This window comes from Salvelinus sp. IW2-2015, linkage group LG6.1 (genome assembly GCF_002910315.2).
Source record: "Salvelinus sp. IW2-2015 linkage group LG6.1, ASM291031v2, whole genome shotgun sequence".
Classification (NCBI taxonomy): Eukaryota; Metazoa; Chordata; class Actinopteri; order Salmoniformes; family Salmonidae; genus Salvelinus; species Salvelinus sp. IW2-2015.
The window spans coordinates 10,002,628-10,024,194 of record NC_036845.1 but is presented as its reverse complement, the minus strand read 5'-3'; the positions used below and the strand labels follow the sequence as shown (position 1 = coordinate 10,024,194).

The window sequence follows — 21,567 nt, the reverse complement described above, 5'->3', positions numbered from 1 at the left end:
TCTGGGCAAACTCGTCACAAACTTTAATCATGCAGTTTTTGATGAAATCCCCTCCGTAAATGGCCGGGCTGATTTAGCGATCTCTTCTGCCAAAATAAAACTGGCCTTGACAGCAGCCTGGCCTTGTGATTTGGCTTTTTTGAACAGAGCTGCGTCGAGATTTGAGGCCTCGTTTTAATTCCTCTGCCTTTGTAGCCTTTGTCCATGTCCATATTCTTGTTTTTGTCCGCGTGTTTCGTTCATAATGTCGTCTCAGATTATACTCTTTCAGTACCGCCACACTTTCCACACAGAAGACACACAGGTTTCCAGCTACCTCCGTGAACATATACTCCGACTCCACCTTGTTTGAAACCCCGGTTCTCAGTGTCCACCTTCCGTTTTGCCATTTTTGATGGTATCTGAAAGTTAATTTTACTGTGATGCTGACGACTGCTGTGCCAATAAATATTGAAATGAAGCAGCCTACTGCTCGGTGCGTCACCGTTGCATGTGGGAAATGTAGTATTGGTGCGTGTAAAAGATCTGCGGGCTGCCGGCTTGCTGCGCGTCTGCGGCCGGTTCTAATAATAAATCAAGATCATCCAGGGGCCGTAAAAAACCTTCTCGCGGGCCGGATGTGGCCCGCGGGCCTTGACTCTGACATATGTGCTCTATATGATACGTCCTGATCGATATAAATCCCTGCAATACCTACTCCTGCCACTAGCTGTTAGCATTCTTTATAACTAATGATTAACTAAATACTATACACAAGTTTTTGCTGAACCCATACCCTTTTGCTTCAATAATCAAACATCTTAACGTTTTGAAAATGTGTCTGTACCTTGGAATTCTGTAGATTTGTACACTTCCTTAGTATCCCTCATGTAAGAGTGTTATGTAAACGAATGTTACTCATTGACTGGTTTTACCTTGAACTCAGGGCATCAACACTATCAGTCAAAAAATGATTGTGTGCTAAATGTACACCTCTCTCTCTCCACTCAAAGTCCATGCTATGTGTGGATGGGAGCCGGATGTGTCTGAAGACATGGAAGTGTTAGCAGAATGAAAGGTCAAGGGTCACAGACAACAGCTGACTAAGATGATAGTGGCATATGCTGACGGACACTAGACATTTAACCAGAGATGCCCCCACCAACCCACCTGTGGCCACCTGAATGAATATGGTTTTGCCCCATTTCACAAATAACAACAATTAATAATCCTATGCTGTAATAAACAACCCATTAGTCATATTGCTTAAACTGATATCAAATAAGTTAGACATATTTACTTAATATTTGTTAGTGAATATTGTAGTAAGGTCATTTCCGATTTGTTAAACAAATTGACTTTCACTATGAACGTGACTTCAAATAGGTAAAAGAACATTGGGAAACCCTGTAATTACTTGCATGTACCCTTGTCACATCGGACCTTTGCATCCCACGAGGATGTGGGATGCAATCCCAAAGAATATACCCCACACTATCTCCCACCTCAAAATCAACCAATGAAAAGGTTCCACACACTAGGTTGCGTGACACTATCTCACTCCCTCATGCTAGCTCTTAACTCTATCTATCGTCACCAGCTTTGATKAACTCTAAACTCCCCACCAGACTGCAGCTGTCAGACCTGTTTGTGGATCATGCATACCAAAGGAAGTACAGAATGGYAAATGTTATTTTCTTCATCATATTTCACACATCAGACAATATTTCCAGTTAAATGGATTGGTTTAGCATAAGCACAACTTTGATCCRGGGATGACAGTGAATACACACATTTCGATTTGTTTCCATTAAATTATGAAACAAAAATGGAATTGTTACATACATTTAATATGTTTGTTTAAAACAAACATAGTAGCAGTCATAAAGACTTTTAGAGGGACTTACTAAGGAACATTTCAAAATGTGAATCTGAGAAGAATAAACAGGCACAGACAGTCATAGACTGCAGGTTAGCAGGGTATTATAGTATTCATTCTTGCTTTTCAATAAATACACTGTTTTGTTAATACATTCAGAGGGGGTCTATATCAGAACAACTTACAAGTCAGGTCACATGCTGTGCACTCAGTGAATACARGAGGCTAAATTGGATTTGAATTGTAATGGTAAAATACCACTCAGGGGTAGACATTCTATGGAACAATTGCTTTGAATATGTTTCCTCAGGTCAGGCACCCCATTTCAAAAGAGCAGTGAGATCTCCTCACTTATTTCAGTTATTCCTCCTGTGCCTCGACGGATTTATTAGTTGGAGTTATTCCTGTTTGATCATAATGAAGGAAAATGAAACGGTTCGCTACACAGATTTGTTGCATTGTAATAAGGTGTGCACTTCTAATTTTATATTTATATATTGAGAGTTTGTGTCACTGGTCTACACACAAAACCCCATAATGTCAAAGTGGAATAGTGTTTTTAGACAGTTTTACAAATTCATTAAAAATGAAAAGCTGAAATGTCTTGAGCCAATAAGTATTCAACCCCTTTGTTATGGCATGCCTAAAYAAGTTCAGGAGTAAACATTTGCTTAGCAAGTAACATAATAAGTTGCATGGACTCACTCTGTGTGTGCAATAATAGTGTTTAAGATTTTTGAATGACTACCTCATCTCTGTACCCCACACATACAATTACGTATCTGTAAGGTCCCTCAGTCAAGCAGTGAACTTCAAACACAGATTCAACCACAAAGACCAGGAAAGTTTTCCAATGTCTCGCAAAGAAGGTCACCTATTGGTAGATTTGTATAAAAAAAGCAGACATTGAAAATCCCTTTGAGCATGGTGAAGTTATTAATTACACTTTGGATGGTGTATCAATACACCCAGTCACTACAAAGATACAAGCATACTTCCGTAGAGGAAGGAAATCGCCCCATGAGGCCAATGGTGACTTTAAAACAGTTCCAGAGTTTAATGCCTGTGATAGGAGAAAACTGAGGATGGATCAACAACATTGTAGTTACTCCACAATACTAACCTAACTGACAGAGGGAAAAAGAAGGATGCCTGTACACAATAGGAATAGTCCAAAACATCTGCAACAAGGCACTAAAGTAATACTTTAAAAAATATTGCAAAGCAATTCACTTTTTGTCCTGAATACAAAGTGTTATGTTTGAGGCAAATCCAATACAACACATTACTGAGTATCATTCTCCATATTTTCAAGCATAGTGGTGGCTGCATCATGTTGTGGGTATTCTTTTAATCGTTAACGACTGGGAGTTTTTCAGGATAAAAAAAGAAACGGGATGGAGCTAAGCACAGGCAAGATTCTAGAGGGGAAACCTGGTTCAGTTTGCTTTCCACCAGACACTGGGAGATGAATTCACCTTTCACCAGGACAATAACCGAAAACATAAGGCCAAATCTACACTGGAGTTGCTTACCAAGAAGACAGTGAATGTTCCTGAGTGGCCGAGTTACAGATTTGACTTAAATCTACTTAAAATCTATGGCAAGACCTGATAAGGGTTGTCTAGCAATGATCAACAGCCAATTTWAATTTTGAAAAGAATAATGTTGCACAATCCAGGTGTTCAAAGCTCTTAGAGACTTACCAAGAAAGACTCACAGCTGTAATTGCTGCCAAATGTGCTTCTATAAAGTATTTACTCAGGGGTATGAATACTTATGTAAATTAGATATTTCTGTTTGTAATTTTCAATAAATGTGCAAACATTTCTAAAAACATGTTTTCACTATGTCATTATGTGTCACGGATCCCCCCGGAACTGTCATTACGCACACCTGGTCCCTATTCCCATTTGATTAGTAACTGTATAAGTGTGTCCTTGGTTCACCATTGTTCTGTCGATTATTGTTCCAATGTCCGTTGGTTCGTGTTAGTACCTGTGCTATGTTGTTTTGGCTTTCGTGCCACGTATATTGTGGAGATGATTACGGGTCTCGTCCCGTGTGATAATCATTGTGCGATTGTGTATTTATTCGAGGTACTCCTCGCTCTTTTGTTTGGGTTTCTACCCTGTGATTGTATACGTGTTTGTTTGGTCTTCGTCCCTGTGCCTTTACATGGCACGCTATAATTTGGGAAATAAAAAACCCTATTACGCATTCCTGCGCCTGTCTCCCAATCCCTTTATACCAACGTGACATTATGGGGTATTGTGTTCAGATGGGTGAGAAATATATTGAACCATTTTGAATTCAGGCTGTAACACAACAAAATGTGGACTAAGTCAAGGGGTGTGAATACTTTCTGAAGGCACTGTAAACAAAGATCTAAGTAGATATGTTATCTCGTCTTCCTTGCATCATTTTTGATAATAGAGAATATTGTTCCTAGAAGGATACAGTCAGTATATTCTTTATCTATTGCAAGTGTGTTTTATTTCTATCTAACCAATTATGAAGTTGAGCTATACCTAACTCCGTTGCCTAATTCAGTTAACTGCCCAATTTAAAATTGACCGCTTGTCACTACCACCTAGGGACTTGTTCTAAAAGGGATATAGAAGGTGTTAGACAATATGGCGAAGAAAAAAAAAAACACAGCTTATCAGAAGATATGGTGGAACTATTACCATATTGTTCACACCAAATCCTGTCATATCCATATTAAATGTTGAGTGGTAGGGACAAGGGGTTCATTTGGAATTAAGCATGTGTCTCTACATCAGGGGTAGGCAACCATGGAGACGCGATCACGTCTCTTTTTTTATTTGTGGGAATGGTTGGGAACAGATTTCCAAAATTAAACACTTTTTTAGCTAAATTCCTGGGGATTTTACCGTCTTTTTTGTGGGCCACCTGTTGCCGGTCCCTGCTCTACATGGTGTGTAGTCAGGCAGTCTATTTCAAAATAATTACCTGAGTGTCATCTCTCCTAGCTGTTGCTCTTTTGAAGACTACAATCAGACAACAGAATGGCTTCTGAGCCGGACGAGACACAGGCCTAAGATCGCAGTGGTGTGTGGCTCCGGCCTGGGCCTGCTCGCCGATGGTGTTACCAACAAAGAGATCTTCCCTTACGCAGATATCCCCAACTTCCCCGTCAGCACAGGTGAGATGAAGTCGCTGTCACGAACGTATAATGTGTCATGATAATATTGATATGAGACTAATGATAGTATAATGTGGTCTCTACCCAGCAAACAGTGAACGTTCCTACAATGTTAAGATTAAGTTCCAATGGAGTCTTAATTTGGTTTACATCCAATGTTAGCATGAAAACTTCCTATGACTGCTTTTAAAATGTTCCGGCAAAACCTACTAACATTCTTTGAATTCAGAAGTAACCAGAAATTGTTTGCTAGGTATAAACTGTCAATCTATACTACCCCCCCCCCCCCCCCCACACACACACACACACACACACTTTGACAAATATAATAGGCAACGCCTCTCTGTAAACATCACCTCACCCCAATTAGCTTGTTCACTGATTCACCCAAACATCAGGTGAACCTGTGTAGTGCTCTTAATTATGCCTGCATAGCAGAGGAATTTACATTTTCCCTCAATGATTCCGTTGACACACCATTGCAGCTAAGTAGTTTATTATTTACTTGCTGAAATTACTTGCTGAAATGCATTTGGGATTTCTGTGTGTCTTTGTCAAAATGTCGCATGGAAAAACAAATCATAACCAGCTGGCGGGAAAATGAACCAAGAATGAATAACTACGCCCCATGAATAAAATATTATAACTAGAGTAAAAATAGGCCCTAATATCTGCCACATGGAATTCTTATTATGATCTCATGGACATATTTAAATATTCATCATGTGGAGGTGAATATAAAATGTCTGCATAAGCGCTCAAATGTTCACTTTCCTATTATTATTAGAGTAAGGTGGGTCTTTGCAGAAAAGCCATAGCCTCCTGTCTAGTAACCAGCTTTTGTTGTGTTTTTGGACAACAATAGCATCATAAATAAACAAATGTGAAGCCTAGAAAGAACATTATTTGACAATGTTGCCTTCATTAGACAGAGCTGACTTTTTTTTATAAATAATCTTCGATTCAGGTTTGGTTTGTGTTGCAGTCTTCCCAATTATATTCTAGTTAATTTAAGCTTGTCAGAGCGAAGCCCATTGAAAACACTAATCGATGTTCAGTGCAGCATTAGACTTCTCGTTTTTTGGTAAATTACATGGAGAGCATAATGATTGGCAAACATTCTAAATGAGTGTGATTTCAGACAATACTAATATTGGTGTTTGCCTGTGAACAGGTGCTATGCTGTGTGAACCTGTAACAGCAAAAAAAAAAAATAAAAAAAAAAAATGCCTATCACATAACCTGTAAAAACAAAAGGGCCAGATTTAATCAAATCCACACAACAAAACACATAGCAGTATCCAAATAAAGGCTTAGATAACCAGTACGATAGTGCATCCTTAGAAATACATGATTTGCTTGGTCACTCACATCAAATCTTTATAAAATTACATCCAGTTGTGCTCATTAAAACAAGTTAATGCAGCAATGGAATGGATTCTGAAGTAACTTCAATGGACAGAGTAATAACTGACACCATCCTCCCCCTAAACTTCCCTCTGCCATCCGTCAACCTCTGAYGGAGGAGAAGAAAGTCACTYCTCTAAACARTGTTGTAATTATTCAGGTCCTATCTCACTACGCAGCACTTTTMAACAAATCGCCTCTGACTTAACTCAGGGTCAAATTAACATAATCTCCACACCACCGAACACAACTCTGCTGTAGTCTCAGCCATCATCCCCACTATAAAGAAGGGTACTAAACAGACAATTACAGTTGACATTTGACAGCGGATGACTTACACTTTTATTTCAATAGCACAGATACTGTTCCTACACTGCATGCTCTCCTGAGTACTACAGTGCATTCAGGAAGTATTCAGAACCCTTGACTTTTTCCACATTTTGTTACGTTAAGGCCTTATTCTAAAATTAATTAAATAAAATGTATTCCTCATCAATCTACACACAATACCCCATAATGACAAAGCGAAAACTGTTTTTTAGACATTTTTGCAAATGTATTCAAAATAAAAAACAGATACCGTATTTACGTAAGTACTCAGACCCTTTGCTATGAGATTCGAAATTGAGCTCCTTTGGAAAGGCACACACCTGTCTATATAAGGTCCCACAGTTGACAGTGCATGTCAGAGTAAAAACCAAGCCATGAGGTTGAAGGAATTCACCGTAGAGCTCAGAGGCAGGATTGTGTCGAGGCACAGATCTGGGGAAGGGTACCAAAAAATGTTTGCAGCATTGAAGGTCCCCAAGAACACAGTGGCCTTCATCAAGACTCTTCCTAGAGCTGGCTGCCTGGCCAAACTGAGCAATCGGGGGAGAAGGGCCTTGGTCAGGGAGGTGACCAAGAACCCAATGGTCACTCTGACAGAGCTCCAGAGTTCCTCCGTGGAGATGGGACAACCTTCCAGAAGGACAACCATCTCTGCAGCACTCCACCAATCAGGCCTTTATGGTAGAGTGGCCAGACGGAAGCCACTCCTGACAGCCCGCTTGGAGTTTGCCAAAAGGCACCTAAAAGACTTTCAGACCATGAGAAACAAGATTCTCTAATCTGATGAAACCAAGATTGAACTTTTTGGCCTGAATGCCAAGCGTCATGTCTGGAGGAAACCTGGCACCATCCCTACGGTGAAGCACAGTGGTGGCAGCATCATGCTGCAGGGATGTTTTTCAGCGGCAGGGACTGGGAGACTAGTCAGGATCGAGGGAAAGATGAACGGTGCAAAGTACAGAGAGATCCTGCACCAGAGCGCTCAGGACCTCAGACTGGGGGTGAAGGTTCACCCTCCAACAGGACAATGACCCTAAGCACACAGCCAAGACAACGTAGGAGTGGCTTCAGGACAAGTCTCTGAATGTCCTTGAGTGGCCCAGGCAGAACCCGGACGTGAACCCGCTAGAACATCTCTGGAGAGACCTGAAAATAGCTGTGCAGCGACGCTCCTCATCCAAGCTTGACAGGATCTGCAGAGAAGAATGGGAGAAACTCCCCAAATATAGATGTGCCAAGCTTGTAGCATCATACCCAAGAAGACTTGAGGCTGTAATTGCTGCCAAGGGTGCTTCAACAAAGTACTGAGTAAAGGGTCTGACTACTTATGTAAATGTGATATTTAAGTTTTATTTGTAATAAATTTGCAAAAATGTCAAAATCTGTTTTTGATTTGTTATTATGGGGTATTGTGTGTTGAGTGATGAGGGGGAAAAAACAATTGAATCAATTTTAGAATAAGGCTGTAACGTAACAAAATGTGGAAAAAGTCAAGGGGTCTGAATTCTTTCCGAATGCACTTTATTTAGTCTATGTCAGATTATAAACCGGGTGGTTTGAGCCATGGATGCTGATTGTCTGAAAGCCGTGGTATTTTTAAGCAATAAGGCATGGGGGTGTGGGGTATATGGCCAATATACCACGGCTAAGGCCTGTTCTTATGCACGACGCATTGCGGAGTGCCTGGAGACAGCCCTTAGCCATGGTATATTGGCCATATAGCACAAACCCCCGATGTGCCATATTTCTTTTATAAACTGATTACCAAATTAACTAGAGCAGAAGTTTACATACACTCAATTAGTATTTGGTAGCATTGCCTTTAAATTGTTTAACTTGGGTCAAACGTTTTGGGTAGCCTTCAACAAGCTTCCCACAATAAATTGGGTGAATTATGTGGACTTGCCAAAACTATAATTTGTTAACAAGAAATTTGTGGCGTGGTTGAAAAACGAGTTTTAATGACTACAACCTAAGTGTATGTAATCTTCCGACTTCACTGTAGGTCCCATTGTATGTACAGTTGAAGTCGGAAGTTTACATACACTTAGGTTGGAGTCATTAAAACTAATTTTTCAACCACTCCATAAATTTCTTGTAAACAAATTATAGTTTTGGCAAGTCGGTTAGGACATCTACTTTGTTCATGACACAAGTCATTTTTCCAACAATTGTTTACAGACAGGTTATTTCACTTATAATTCACTGTATCACAATTCCATTGGGTCAGAACACTATGTTGACTGTGCCTTTAAACAGCTTGGAAAATTCCAGAAAATGATGTCATGGCTTTAGAAGCTTCTGATAGACTAATTGACATCATTTCAGTCAATTGGAGGTGTACCTGTAGATGTATTTCAAGGCCTACCTTCAAACTCAGTGCCTCGTTGCTTGACATCATGGGAAAATCAAAATGAATCTGCCAAGACCTCAGAAAAACAAATTGAAGACCTCCACAAGTCTGTTTCATCCTTGGGAGCAATTTCCAAATGCCTGAAGGTACCACGTTCATCTGTATAAACAATAGTACGCAAGTATAAACACCATGGGACCACGCAGCCATCATACCGCTCAGGAAGGAGACGCGTTCTGTCTCCTAGAGATGAACGTACTTTGGTGCGAAAAGTGAAAAGCAAACACAGAACAACAGCAAAGGACCTTGTCAAGATGCTGGAGGAAACAGGTACAAAAGAATCTATATCCACAGTAAAATGAGTCCTATATCGACATAACCTGAAAGGCCGCTCAGCAAGGAAGAAGCTGCTGCTCCAAAACCACCATAAAAAAGCCAGACTACGGTTTGCAACTGCACATGGGGACAAAGATCGTACTTTTGGAGAAATGTCCTCTGGTCTGATGAAACAAAAATAGAACTGTTTGGCAATAATGAACATCCTTATGTTTGGAGGAAAAAGGGGGTCGCTTGCAAGCTGAAGAACCCCATCCCAACCGTGAAGCATGGGGGTGGCAGCATCATGTTGTGGGGGTGCTTTGCTATAGGAGGGACTGGTGCACTTCACAAAATAGATGCCATCATGAGGAAGGAAAATGATGTGGATATATTGAAGCAACATCTCAAGACATCAGTCAGAAAGTTAAAGCTTGGTCGCAAATGGGTCTTCTAAATGGACAATGACCACAAGCATGCTTCCGAAGTTGTGGCAAAATGGCTTAAGGACAACAAAGTCAAGGTATTGGAGTGGCCATCACAAAGCCCTGACCTCAATCCTATAGAACATTTGTGGGCAGCACTGGAAAAAGTGTGTGCGAGCAAGGAGGACTACAAACCTGACTCAGTTACACCAGCTCTGTCAGGAGGAATGGGCCAAAATTCACCCAACTTATTGTGGGAAGGCTACCCGAAACGTTTGACCCAATTTAAAGGCAATGCTACCAAATACTAATTGAGTGTATGTTAACTTCTGACCCACTGGGAATGTGATGAAAGAATAAAAGCTGAAATTAATCATTCTCTTTACTATTATTCTAACATTTCACATTCTTAAAATAAAGTGGTGATCCTAACTGACCTAAGACAAGGGCATTTTTACTAGGATTGTGAAAAACTGGGTTTAAATGTATTTGGCTAAGGTATATGTAAACTTCCGACTTCAACTGTATGTACATGCAGAGAGTATTTCATTACAGCAGTAGCATTAGATTTCTCTAGGACTCTCTCATGCTTGGAGTATGAACAACACAAATCGGACATCTTCTGTGAATTTAAACATGAATAAAACATCAATTCACAGTTTTTATTTTCTAACCCTACATGAGGCATGCTGTATCACTAACCTTCCATGACAGAATATGCTTGTGTTCTGTGTCCTTCACAGTCCCGGGTCATGAAGGGTGTCTGGTGTTTGGTATTCTAAAAGGCAAATCCTGCGTCTTCATGCAAGGCAGATTCCATCTCTACGAGGGCTATTCACTCTGTAAGGTAAGTCCAAATACTGTATCTGACCGATGAACAGGTAATAATATATGCCATTTAGTAGATGCTTTGATTCAAAGTGACTTAGGCAGGGATACATTTGACATATATGGTTGGTCCCAGGAATCAAACCCACTACCCTGACATTACAACATTCATGCTCTACCAACTGAGCTACAAACTGAGCTACGAAGGACCCCATACATTTAGAGACTCCCAGTACCATGACGAAGACTATATCTATATTATTTTGGTATAGGCCATATTTTAAACATCCAACATTAAGACATTTGCTTTACACTACTAGTCTTTCTACTCTTTTACCTTGCTGCTCTACCCTTTCCTTTGAGATCAGGGAAACATCACATCAGATTATTTTAACCATCAATATCCCTAGCCTCCATGGATTCAACCCAGTCCCTGCTCATCTATAACCCTTACACATTCCCGCTACGGCGACACCGGATGTTTTGAAATATTCATCACCAGTGTGTGCGCTGTGCTTATATTAGCCATCATAAAGAAGGAAAAGAGTGAAACGAAATGGGTCCTTTCCTTTGGAATGCTAAAAACTCTCCATTGTGGCTCAACAAGGTCATGTTAACTGAAGGAGAACTCCTCCTATTTGTATAACAGAGAGGGGCTGGCATCTCCGGCCTTGGCCCATTAACTTTATCTGTCACAATCAGGAAAGTGGGAGGCAGGAAGACGATTGCTGAAACCAGCCTGGGAACTGCTGACTCTGCACAAGGCTGTATATTTTAACAAACACAGTTTAGGACAGGGTCGCCACTGATCTGGGCCCTGTTTCTTAAAAATATCCCTTGCAGCAATGAGGTCATTGTTGGGTCATTTGGTGTGAATTTGAACAAAATGTAAATTAAATGTAGTATTTTTCAGAAACTAGTACAAAGAAATGTCATTTAAGAATGAAGCCATTTTCTCAAACCGTTTGTAAGGATATTGGGCCAAATGTTGAGTGGATGAAAGGTATGTACCAGCAGGCGTTCGCCTGTGTTGTGATGCTTGTCTTATTTGTATATAAAAGTATTTAAAAGCAGCAACTTTCTGTATGTAGGTTTTTGCTTGGTCAAAACGTACAGCCCCAATCAACCAGTCAATCAGCTGTAGCACTGCATATTTATGATGTCACTCCAGAGTTAAATGAGTCCTTTCCTTCCACTGTTTTGGTTAAGACAGCATAAATGCAACCCTCTCTAGACCCTCTAGACCGTCAAGACCCCCTAGACCCTTGGTAAATGGCTAAGGAATCTTCTGTTGTCCGGCGTGGCGAGGGAAATTCTCAGAGCAATTACGACATTGACAACATGACATGATGTATTAGAGTCAACCATCATGGCTGCCGGACGCCGGCACATAAGTGAAGCACAGGCTTTTTGGGCTTTCACTTAGGGTCACCACATTGTACCTGTCAATCAATAGCACTAGTAAATACCACATTGCTCATTCTCATCCTTTGATTCTGACCAGTCCAGACAATAATTTGTTCCTATTGACCTAGATTGCATTGGACGGCGAAAGTATAGACATATTGTATAACAGTCTATGAGAACAGCAGGAGACAGTCTAAAGATGTGTAATTATGATGAGATATCGAAGCAGCATTTCTACCTCCCAGGTGCTATACAGTAGACATGTCATCATGTTCTCATTGACTGTGACCACAGAGGAGGGCTTAGGTTGCAGCCTCGCCATTGGACATACAGAAGTATCTTACACCGCAAGAGGCTTTGGTGACAGTTTATAGGGAGACAGAGAGAACAACAGACCAAATGCTGCCCTCTAGATCAATGTCTTATCACCTATGGGCTGTTTCTCAATTCTGACCTCCACAATATTGTTTTCACCTGTCAATTCTCCTCAGATCAGAGTGGATGTAGGATAGGACCCAAAGGAGAGGAAGTAACTTTACACTGCTGAGATGCAGCCCATAGGTGAGCAATGTCATGGTTAGGGTTGCAAAGGGACGGTATATTACTGGAAACTTTAGAAGTTTACCATTAAACTACCAGAATTGTGGTCTCTTTTAAGGATTTTATGAAATCTGTCACAAGGTATCTAGTGGTACGTTTGGGTACTTCAGATTATCACAGGTGTCTGTAACAATCTCTGGCCCTCTGTCTGGCCTTGTCACATAATATGATTTTACAATTTAAAAACAATTGAATGACAAATCTGTAAAACATTATCCTATATATAAACCATGAACTTAGTGTCCCGTGTGGCTCAGTTGGTAAAGCATGGGTTGTGGGTTCGATTCCCATGCGGGACCAGTATGAAAATGTATTACTGTAAGTTGCTATAAGAGGGTTTTAGCATGAAATATCATTTAAAAATGTTTTTACAAACTTTTATTAATTTTATTATGTCAATATGTATTTGTTGTCAAGCTGGTTGCAGTTGTGAAAAAAGTAAATAGTTGCAGAGTTAATTGAAAATAATACCATTGTTGATTAGAAGCTTTTTTCACTCAATCAGCTATTTTCTCTTGAACCATATGGTCTATCTACTAGAAACTCATGTACAATATCGACACAGATATAATAAATTAATAATTTATATGAATATTTTTTGTTTGTTTGTTATTCAAGTATAAATTACCAAAGTTCCAATAGATTGTCATTGATTTTCTGTTAATTAACAAAATTACAGAACATTTCGGTAAATTACCGGTAGCTTTCCAACCCTACTCATGGTAGATAGGTTTCCTATCTTGAGGGCTGACTGAACATGCTGCAAAACGTGTAAGGTGTTAGAGAAGAACAGGTGTGATTACAGTGCATGTTGGACCGCCTTCCTATGGCTCAGTACACCAGACAAGGCGACAAATCGATTTCTGCTAAATTTACCCCAGCACATGCAACCGATACAGCTGTGGTTCCAGCCTGCCATCTGCCCACTCCCTGTCTCTTTCTCTCATTCTCTCCCTTCTTTTCTCTCTCTCTTTCTTCATTTCTCTTTCCCCCACCACCACCACACAATCTCACACTCTCTACTCTCATCTCCAGACACCTCTCCATGTCTTCCCTGTTCTGCTCCCTTTCTTTCCCAACATTATTGGACAGCAGTCCAGTATGTGTGACAGGGACACCAGGGTGTCCATACACTCCATCAGCCCAGGGACACATCCATGAGTCATTGTATCTGACACCTCCGACACCAACATCACACCACTCTCACAAGTGTTTACATAAAGACAAAACAAATACAGAGATGTTCCAGCGAGAACTCAGTCAATATCTAGAAGGCGTGGTGATGCTACTAGTTTGTTACCAATTTTATATTTCCCTTTTCATACACTTTATTTTATGATACACTTTGTTCCATGGGTTTTGACATCAAGTGCCTGGTACATAGCAGAAAAGCAATATGCTTTTGCTTTGTTGAATCGCACTCACACAAGCGCTCTCTCCCTCCCTCCCCCTGATTTGCAATCAGGGTGTGAGCTGTTATCTCTCTCATCTCAGTGTGTCGGTAGGAGATGCATGGCAAGGTTAATTAGCTGGCTTGCTTCGTTAGCCCTCCCTGATCTCCTCTCCCTCTGTGAGTGGTGCCTTTCATACAAACTGCTAGCATGCAGCTGGAGTTAGCCTTGGCGCTAGTTCTGTATTGTATAGTGGCTGTTATTGGAGCATGATGAGTGTTATTGGCATGCATGTTTAATTAAGATAAGCATGCATAAACATGTATACACATAAAAAAAAATCACATATCCTATGCCACACACAAATATACATGCAGGTGAGGCAAGGAAAGACATGGAGGAAGGGAGGGAGGGAGGCTAGAAAGGTGATCTGGCATTGAAATATATTCACCAATTGCCACTCCTAGCTTGCAAACTGACAGAAATTTTCATTTTCATGAGTCACTGTACACGCCACACACAATTTGAATCACACTTAATTTGAGTCAGTTTTCTACAGCAGGAAAATAATGCTGCAGCAACAGGAAATGTGAATTCTTATGCGGATTATAATTAATACAAAGAGCAAAAATTGGACAGCACTCTGGTGAATAAACTTAAATGAACATATGTTTATTGCCGCACTCAAATACACTACAAGTTTACCATTTCAGGAAAGTTCTCCTGCAACAGGGTGATCAAATTAAGATCCTACATCTGTACCCTATTGGGCATTTCTATATCAAGAGAAGTGTGTGTGTGACAGAGTTACAAGTCGTGGCTGCATGCTTCTAGCAGATTGTATGCACATCTTCTGTATTACTGGTGCTGGAGATGACCAAGAATGGTCCAAGAGAGAGAATAATACAAACATTTTATGTCTCATTTCTCCTCTTCCCCTTAATGGTACAATAAAGTGTTGGTAGCATTCTCTTCACCTCTCTCGTCCTTTCCTCTCTTCTATATTTATCTCTCCCTCCCTTTCTCTCTAACTCCCTTTTCCTGTTCACTTGTCCACTCCTTTCTCCTCTCCTCCTCTATACTCATATAATTCTCTTGTTTTCTCTCTCTGACTCTCTCCCCACCTATATTTCTCTCCTCTCCCTCTCCATCCCCCTCCTGTTCTCCCCCAGGTCACATTCCCGGTGCGGATCTTCAAGCTGTTGGGCGTGGAGACCCTCATTGTGACTAACGCCTCAGGGGGCCTGTGTCCGGACTTCAAAGTGGGCGACATCATGCTCATTAAGGACCACATTAACCTGCCAGGCTTCGCCGGCCAGCACCCTCTGTGCGGACCCAATGACGAACGGTACAACCAGAGACAGGGAGACAGAAAGATTGAGGGAAGAAAGGGGAGAGAGGTAGAGAGGGGGGATAAGGGGAGAGGGGTGTGGGAGGGCACAGCACTCACTGTGCAGCTACAATGATGAACGATACAGGCAGAGAGATGGGAAGAGGGACAGAGAGAGGGATGGGGGTAATGGGCGGGGGAGAGTGGAAGTGATGGAGGGAGAGTCAAGGAGAGAGAGTGAAAAATGTAGTATAGTCTGAAGCACAAAGGTGGGAGGAGAGATGGAAAGAGAGTTGCAGTCAGTGAGAGAACTGAAATAATCCCGGAGAGAGGAAGCACGGGGAGGGAGAGGGGAAGAAATACATACTCTTCAAGTAATCTATCTAGCTCACTAGGTTACATGGAACCTGTAATACATATTTTCCCTTTACAGCTAGGAGGTTGTAGATTAATGACAAATATACTGTATGTTGAGTGTAAGTGATTTCCAAGCATTGTGCTCAGAGAGCTACAGGTAACTGCCAAAATAATTGAAACTCTTGAGTAAATGAGGAATACAAAGTATATTGAAAGCAGGTGCTTCCACCTAGGTGTGGTTCCTGAGTTAATTAAGAAATTAACATCCCATCATGCTTAGGGTCATGTATAAAAATGCTGGGCAGGCTATTATTTTGGCTACCTTGGCTCTGCTCCAATAGGATGACAAAGACCCCATCCGCCGGGCACGATTGGTCGGTCACTGAATGGCTTGATGAGCATGAAAACGATGTAATGGCGGTCTCAGTCACCAGATCTCAACCCAATTGAAAACTTATGGGAAATTAAGGAGCGGTGCCTGAGACAGCGTTTTCCACCACCATCAACAAAACACCAAATTATGGAATTTCTCGTGGAAGAATAGTGTCGCATCCCTCCAATAGAGTTCCAGACATTTGTCAAATCTATGCCAAGGTGCATTGAAGCTGTTCTGGCTCGTGGTGGCCCAATGCCCTATTAAGACCCTTTATGTTGGCAGTTGCCTGTATTCTCTGTATACTATCATAACACTGTATTATATTACAGTATTATTCATATTATTAATAGTAGCAGATTATTGGTAGATTAGGAGAGATGCATTGCAATAGTATTTGCTCCATATGTCCCCTCGATAAGCCAGTAGTGATTGGCTGTGCTCTGCTCCAGGTTTGGGATCCGGTTCCCCTGCATGTCAGATGCCTACAGTAAGGACCTGAGGAAGCTAGCTCTGGATATCAGTCATGAGCTGGACTATACCAACTTTGTGCGGGAAGGGGTGTACTGCATGGTGAGCGGCCCCAACTTCGAGACCATCGCCGAGGCACGCATGTTGCAGGTCTTGGGGTGCGACTCTGTGGGTGAGTGGAGACAACACAGGCCTACGGGCTACAACCACGAACAGGTTTTCATCACCAGATCTGGCTATGACTTGAGCAACAAATTACAGTTAATGTTAGGAAATGGTTCAATTTAAGTTTAAAGGAACAGTAGCTAGATATTTAATACAACTTGTGTTTCAAAATGCTGTATCAAGATCAAGCATCTACTCAGGAAGGGAATGTTTTGTCAGAGAGCCAAGTGACCACCAGCCACAACATGGTTTAACAATGATATAAACACAGACAAGGCTTGCTCACTCTCCTTTTCCCCTTTTTAGTTCATTAACACTGCTCTAATTGGACCTCCCTCGTAAAAACACCCACGCTGGGCTCGTTAATAAATGATGGTGCTAGCTCTGCTAACAGAGCCGACTCATGCTAATTAGCTTAGCGATTAGGTCAACAGATAGACCAACAGGCTGCTACATGCTGTGACGCTAATTGGTCTGATGATTTGATCCAGGATCAAAATACAACACAAACAAATATCTGTTACAATGTACAGTGGGCAGAACTAACGAATGACATCTTTCATTATCCACTCCCCCTAAGAACATGTATTTTGCAGACTTGTTACCTTAAGAACTTGTTGTTGTAGCCAAGCGATGACAAAGAAAAGCCGTTTTGGTTCCTTGTTTTGGTGACCTATTGAGTTATTACTCCTGTGAGTGTAATATTTAATGTGAGAGTCCAATTCAGGTCTGCCAATCCATATTTTTTTATGTGGTGTTTTTTCTTTACCATGCTTGAGTTTCAGCTTAGTGGAGGCTGTGTTTGAGTGAGTGAGACCTTTGACTTAATAAGTCTTTTTGATTCATATGCTTTTTGGTTATGCCTGTAAAACATGTTTTGTCATTGCATTCGTACAGTATGTGCCTGTGTAAGTTGTATCCATGTTTTTAGCATGGTTTCAATGATATGTGAGATCTGGCCTGTGTTCCCATTAAATACTAACACGGGAATGGGACCAAAGCTCAGGGAATGGAACCAAAGCTCAGGGAATGGAACCAAAGCTCAGGGAATGGAACCAAAGCTCAGGGAATGGAACCAAAGCTCAGGGAATGGGACCAAAGCTCAGGGAATGGAACCAAAGCTCAGGGAATGGAACCAAAGCTCAGGGGGCAGTACACGGAGGGGGTTATTAAGGATGCTGAATAGTATAACCACCTCTCTACACACACACAAACACACAAACACACAACCATGACCCAGTGCCACCCAAAACCCCCGTTGGATATTTTGCCATTTTCTCTCAACCCTCCCCTCCCCCCCACCCCTCTCTCTCGCTTTCCATCCCCATGAACCTGCCAACCTCCGCTCCTGTCCCCGTCTGCACTCCCCACCCCCTTTCCTCTTCCCCATAGGCATGAGTACGGTCCCAGAGGTAACAGTGGCCAAGCACTGTGGCCTGAGGGTCTTTGGTCTCTCACTCATCACCAACAAGGTATTGATTGACTTCTCTTATTGCTGTATATCATTTGATGTACCTTATCTGCACACACTGTGAACAGCTCAGCGTATCTATTCTGTCATCTGTTGACTAGTTATCGAGTATGGTACCGGAGCATCTTAATGTATTCTTATTATCATTGTGAAGGTCTCCCTGGACTACAGCCGTGAGGAGAAGGTGAACCATGAGGAGGTCCTGGAGATCAGCAAGATGAGGGCGGAGCATCTGCAGATGATGCTCAACACACTTATCGCCCGCTCCCACCAGCTGGACGAGGGCATCAATGTCAACTGAAGGGGGATGGAGAAAGAGACAGAGAGACATACTTTAATGTTGAAGCACACTCTCTCTCACATACACACAGACATGTGCACACATGTACATATCATTCACTGTGAATCTTTACAATAAACAACCACCCATGATGAAAGAATTTAGTCAATTTTCTAGTTTAATAAAATGCTCTAAAGTTGTTGTTTTTTTTACACAAGAACCAGTCTGTTAAAAAATGTAAATGCTTATTTGATGATAGGGCACTGACATGAGAATATGTAACGCTCCTATTTAACATCAGCTGAAGGGGTGCCACTACCAGTTGTACAACTGAACACCTTCAACTGAAACCCAACCTAGGTTTAACCCAACCTAGGTATCCCCCTTTCCCTTTCCTTACCTGAGGAAATTCAGAGAGAGAGAGAGAGAGGAGAGAGGAGAGAGGAGAGAGAGAGAGATTATACATTAATTCCACAAAATGTTTTTCTCCCAAAAATAAATGTGAAAAGCCTCCAACCAGAAAATAGCATTTAATGACAAATAGTGGGGGGAAAAAATATGCAACTGAACTAATGTACAGATGATGGTGCTTTTCTCTTCAAATTCCTCCTGCTATTCAGAGCTAGGGACAGAAAAAACATGTATTAATATAATTATACAGTGCTTTCTTTGTTGTTATCCCCTCACTGTTTAGAACGAGAATCAAACTATTAATTCTGTGCTTCATTGTGTTTACCATATAACACGAGTCTATTTCATAGAGTTGATGGGAAAACTATTTTCATGCTAAACAATTACAGTGTTATGAGTTAGTTTGACTGCAATAACAGTGAGAGCTCATGTAGAAATAATGTTTCTTGTAAGAATTTACACAGCAACAGAAAAAATCTACAGAAAAACTTGGTATCTTGCCAAAGCAAATACTCTGTTCACTGCCTTGCCTTAAAGTAAATCGAAGTGCATTCATCTATAAAGAAAACACTGCCATCTTTCACAGGGCTCCTCGGCCAATACGGCGCAGTGGTACCTTCTGCACTGTAGCGATAAGCTTGGAGAACACTGATGTGTTCATAACGAGGTTTTCCCATTGTAAATATATAGATACATATTTAAATAAACATACAGTAGATATAGATCATAAACAGACTTTAAGTGTGTTTATTTGTGTCTGTGTSTGTTCGTCAGTGCATGCGTGTGTGTGTGAATATTGGGGCGGCAGGTAGACTAGGGGTTAAGAGCGTTGGGACAGTAACTGAATGGTCCCTGGTTCGAATAGGTGAAAAATCTGTTCGTCGTGCCCTTGAGCAAGGCAATTAATCCTAATTGCTCCTATAAATTGTTCTGTTCATAATAAAAATGGGGTAAACCAAGGTTAAACCAATCTACTCAGGGTCAGACTCAAAGTAAACATGTGAATATAATCACATTGGATATTCAGGAATTCTGACCTTGTGCATTGGTTAGTGGGAAAGGAGACAGTAGAAGAAAAGTAGCCCTCCCCTGAGACAGTGTTCAGCTTGAAGAGGCAATCATCTCTCATTGTATACAATAGACAAGACAAGGGTGGCTGATTCTGGTCGTGCAGGGCCTCTGTTGTTACAGTCAGTCCAGGGCCCGTATCCACAAAGTGTCAGAGTAGGATTGGGATCTAGGATCAGTTTAGCATTTTTGATCACAATAAATAAGATTACATGGCCAGGTGGCCTTGTATATACGGAGCCTGAACAATTCGGCTGAACTAACACATCTGATTGATTTAATCATTGTTGTGAGAGGAAACTAAAATACATATCGCCACCTTATTTCTGAGTTGTATGCAGAGCAATACTGTACAATATTGGAACAGGATGGTTGACTGTCTTTGTTTAGTCCTGGGACCTGTTTAGCTGAGTGTATTATAAAGTAGCTAATACACTATTAGTAAACTAATCATAATATGAATCTCCTGTCATCCTTAAGACATCATTAAGATAGATCATTTTCACACCCTGTTCATTTAGACTCTGTTATAAACTCCCCACAGAAATCATTCATGCTAACCTGGCAGGTCGAAACAAGGCTGGGGGTAGAAGGCTTTCAATCTAAATCTTCCCTTTCGATTTTCATCCTCTCATGAGAATAAATAGTGGCAGGTTCCTCCTAGCCTTCTAGTCATTACCAAGGAATACAAATGTTCTCTAGTATTATTAAAATCTCCAACATCAATAATTAGCAAATTATTGTAATTACACCAGAACTAGTACCTTAAAATCCAAGGGGAAGTGAATTTATTAACAGGCTAATGTGGCAGTTTATCAGAGAGAGAAGTGATGTTTGGGTGTTTTTCTCCTTTCTCTGTGTTGATTGCCCTGCCTTGATGACTTGTATTGATGCTTAATGAGTTTGGTAATGTACAAAAATTTAAGCAGTATTTCCTCAAAATATTCAACAGGACATGCTACCGCATGCTGTTCTTTAGAATGTCAATCAATCAAATGTATTTTGTAAATCATTAATGGCCTAGAAAAGCAGTAGTACATTGTTTCGAAGAAACTCAATAGAATGAAGCAACCTAGATATAAACCAGGCTCAGAGGGAAGGCCCATCCTCTTCTGGCTGTACGGAATGTTTTGTTTTATTATGATAAGGTAATGCCACAAATGAGCAGAACAATTTGCTCTTGATAAATAAATAAATGTCTAATATTAACATTGGTATTCAGATCATATTCAGAATCATTATGGAAGCCGATTACCTTTTATCGGTAGTAATATTGTAATGAAATGTACATTGTTCACAATTAATCATAATCCTTTCAAGGCCGACAGGCAATGTTTGTTCTACAGTGCATCAACAACAGAGTAATTACCATTAACACTAATTACAGTCAAATCTTATAAATTATTCTCAGACTTGGGTTAATGGGACATTTGTTTATTTTCTTATCAATTAGCTCATTAGCCAAGTCAGTTAGTACATATTCTGCTCAAACTTCAATTGGTAGGATAATGTCCCAGCTTGTGCCTTCAATGTACATTTTATTTAGCCCTTTTCTTCC

General features: G+C 40.9%; 1 protein-coding gene across 1 annotated transcript; it reads left to right on the top strand.

Annotated features, from left to right (window-relative positions):
* The first annotated feature begins 1,538 nt into the window (after positions 1 to 1,538).
* On the top strand, positions 1,539 to 19,672 carry pnp4b (purine nucleoside phosphorylase 4b). The gene is made up of 7 exons (XM_070443956.1): positions 1,539 to 1,662; positions 4,855 to 5,027; positions 10,601 to 10,704; positions 15,256 to 15,431; positions 16,596 to 16,786; positions 18,172 to 18,251; positions 18,405 to 19,672. Exons 1-7 carry the CDS (start codon positions 1,637 to 1,639, stop codon positions 18,549 to 18,551), a joined length of 897 nt encoding a protein of 298 aa, XP_070300057.1. The 5' UTR covers positions 1,539 to 1,636; the 3' UTR covers positions 18,552 to 19,672.
* Positions 19,673 to 21,567: the final 1,895 nt, after the last annotated feature.

Excerpts from the sequence above, each read along its gene's own strand:
- pnp4b (XM_070443956.1), top strand. The coding sequence starts at position 1,637 with ATGCATACCAAAGGAAGTACAGAATG. Across the intron at positions 10,705-15,255 it reads AGGGCTATTCACTCTGTAAG|GTCACATTCCCGGTGCGGAT; the intron begins GTAAGTCCAAAT and ends GTTCTCCCCCAG. Across the intron at positions 16,787-18,171 it reads CTTGGGGTGCGACTCTGTGG|GCATGAGTACGGTCCCAGAG; the intron begins GTGAGTGGAGAC and ends TCTTCCCCATAG.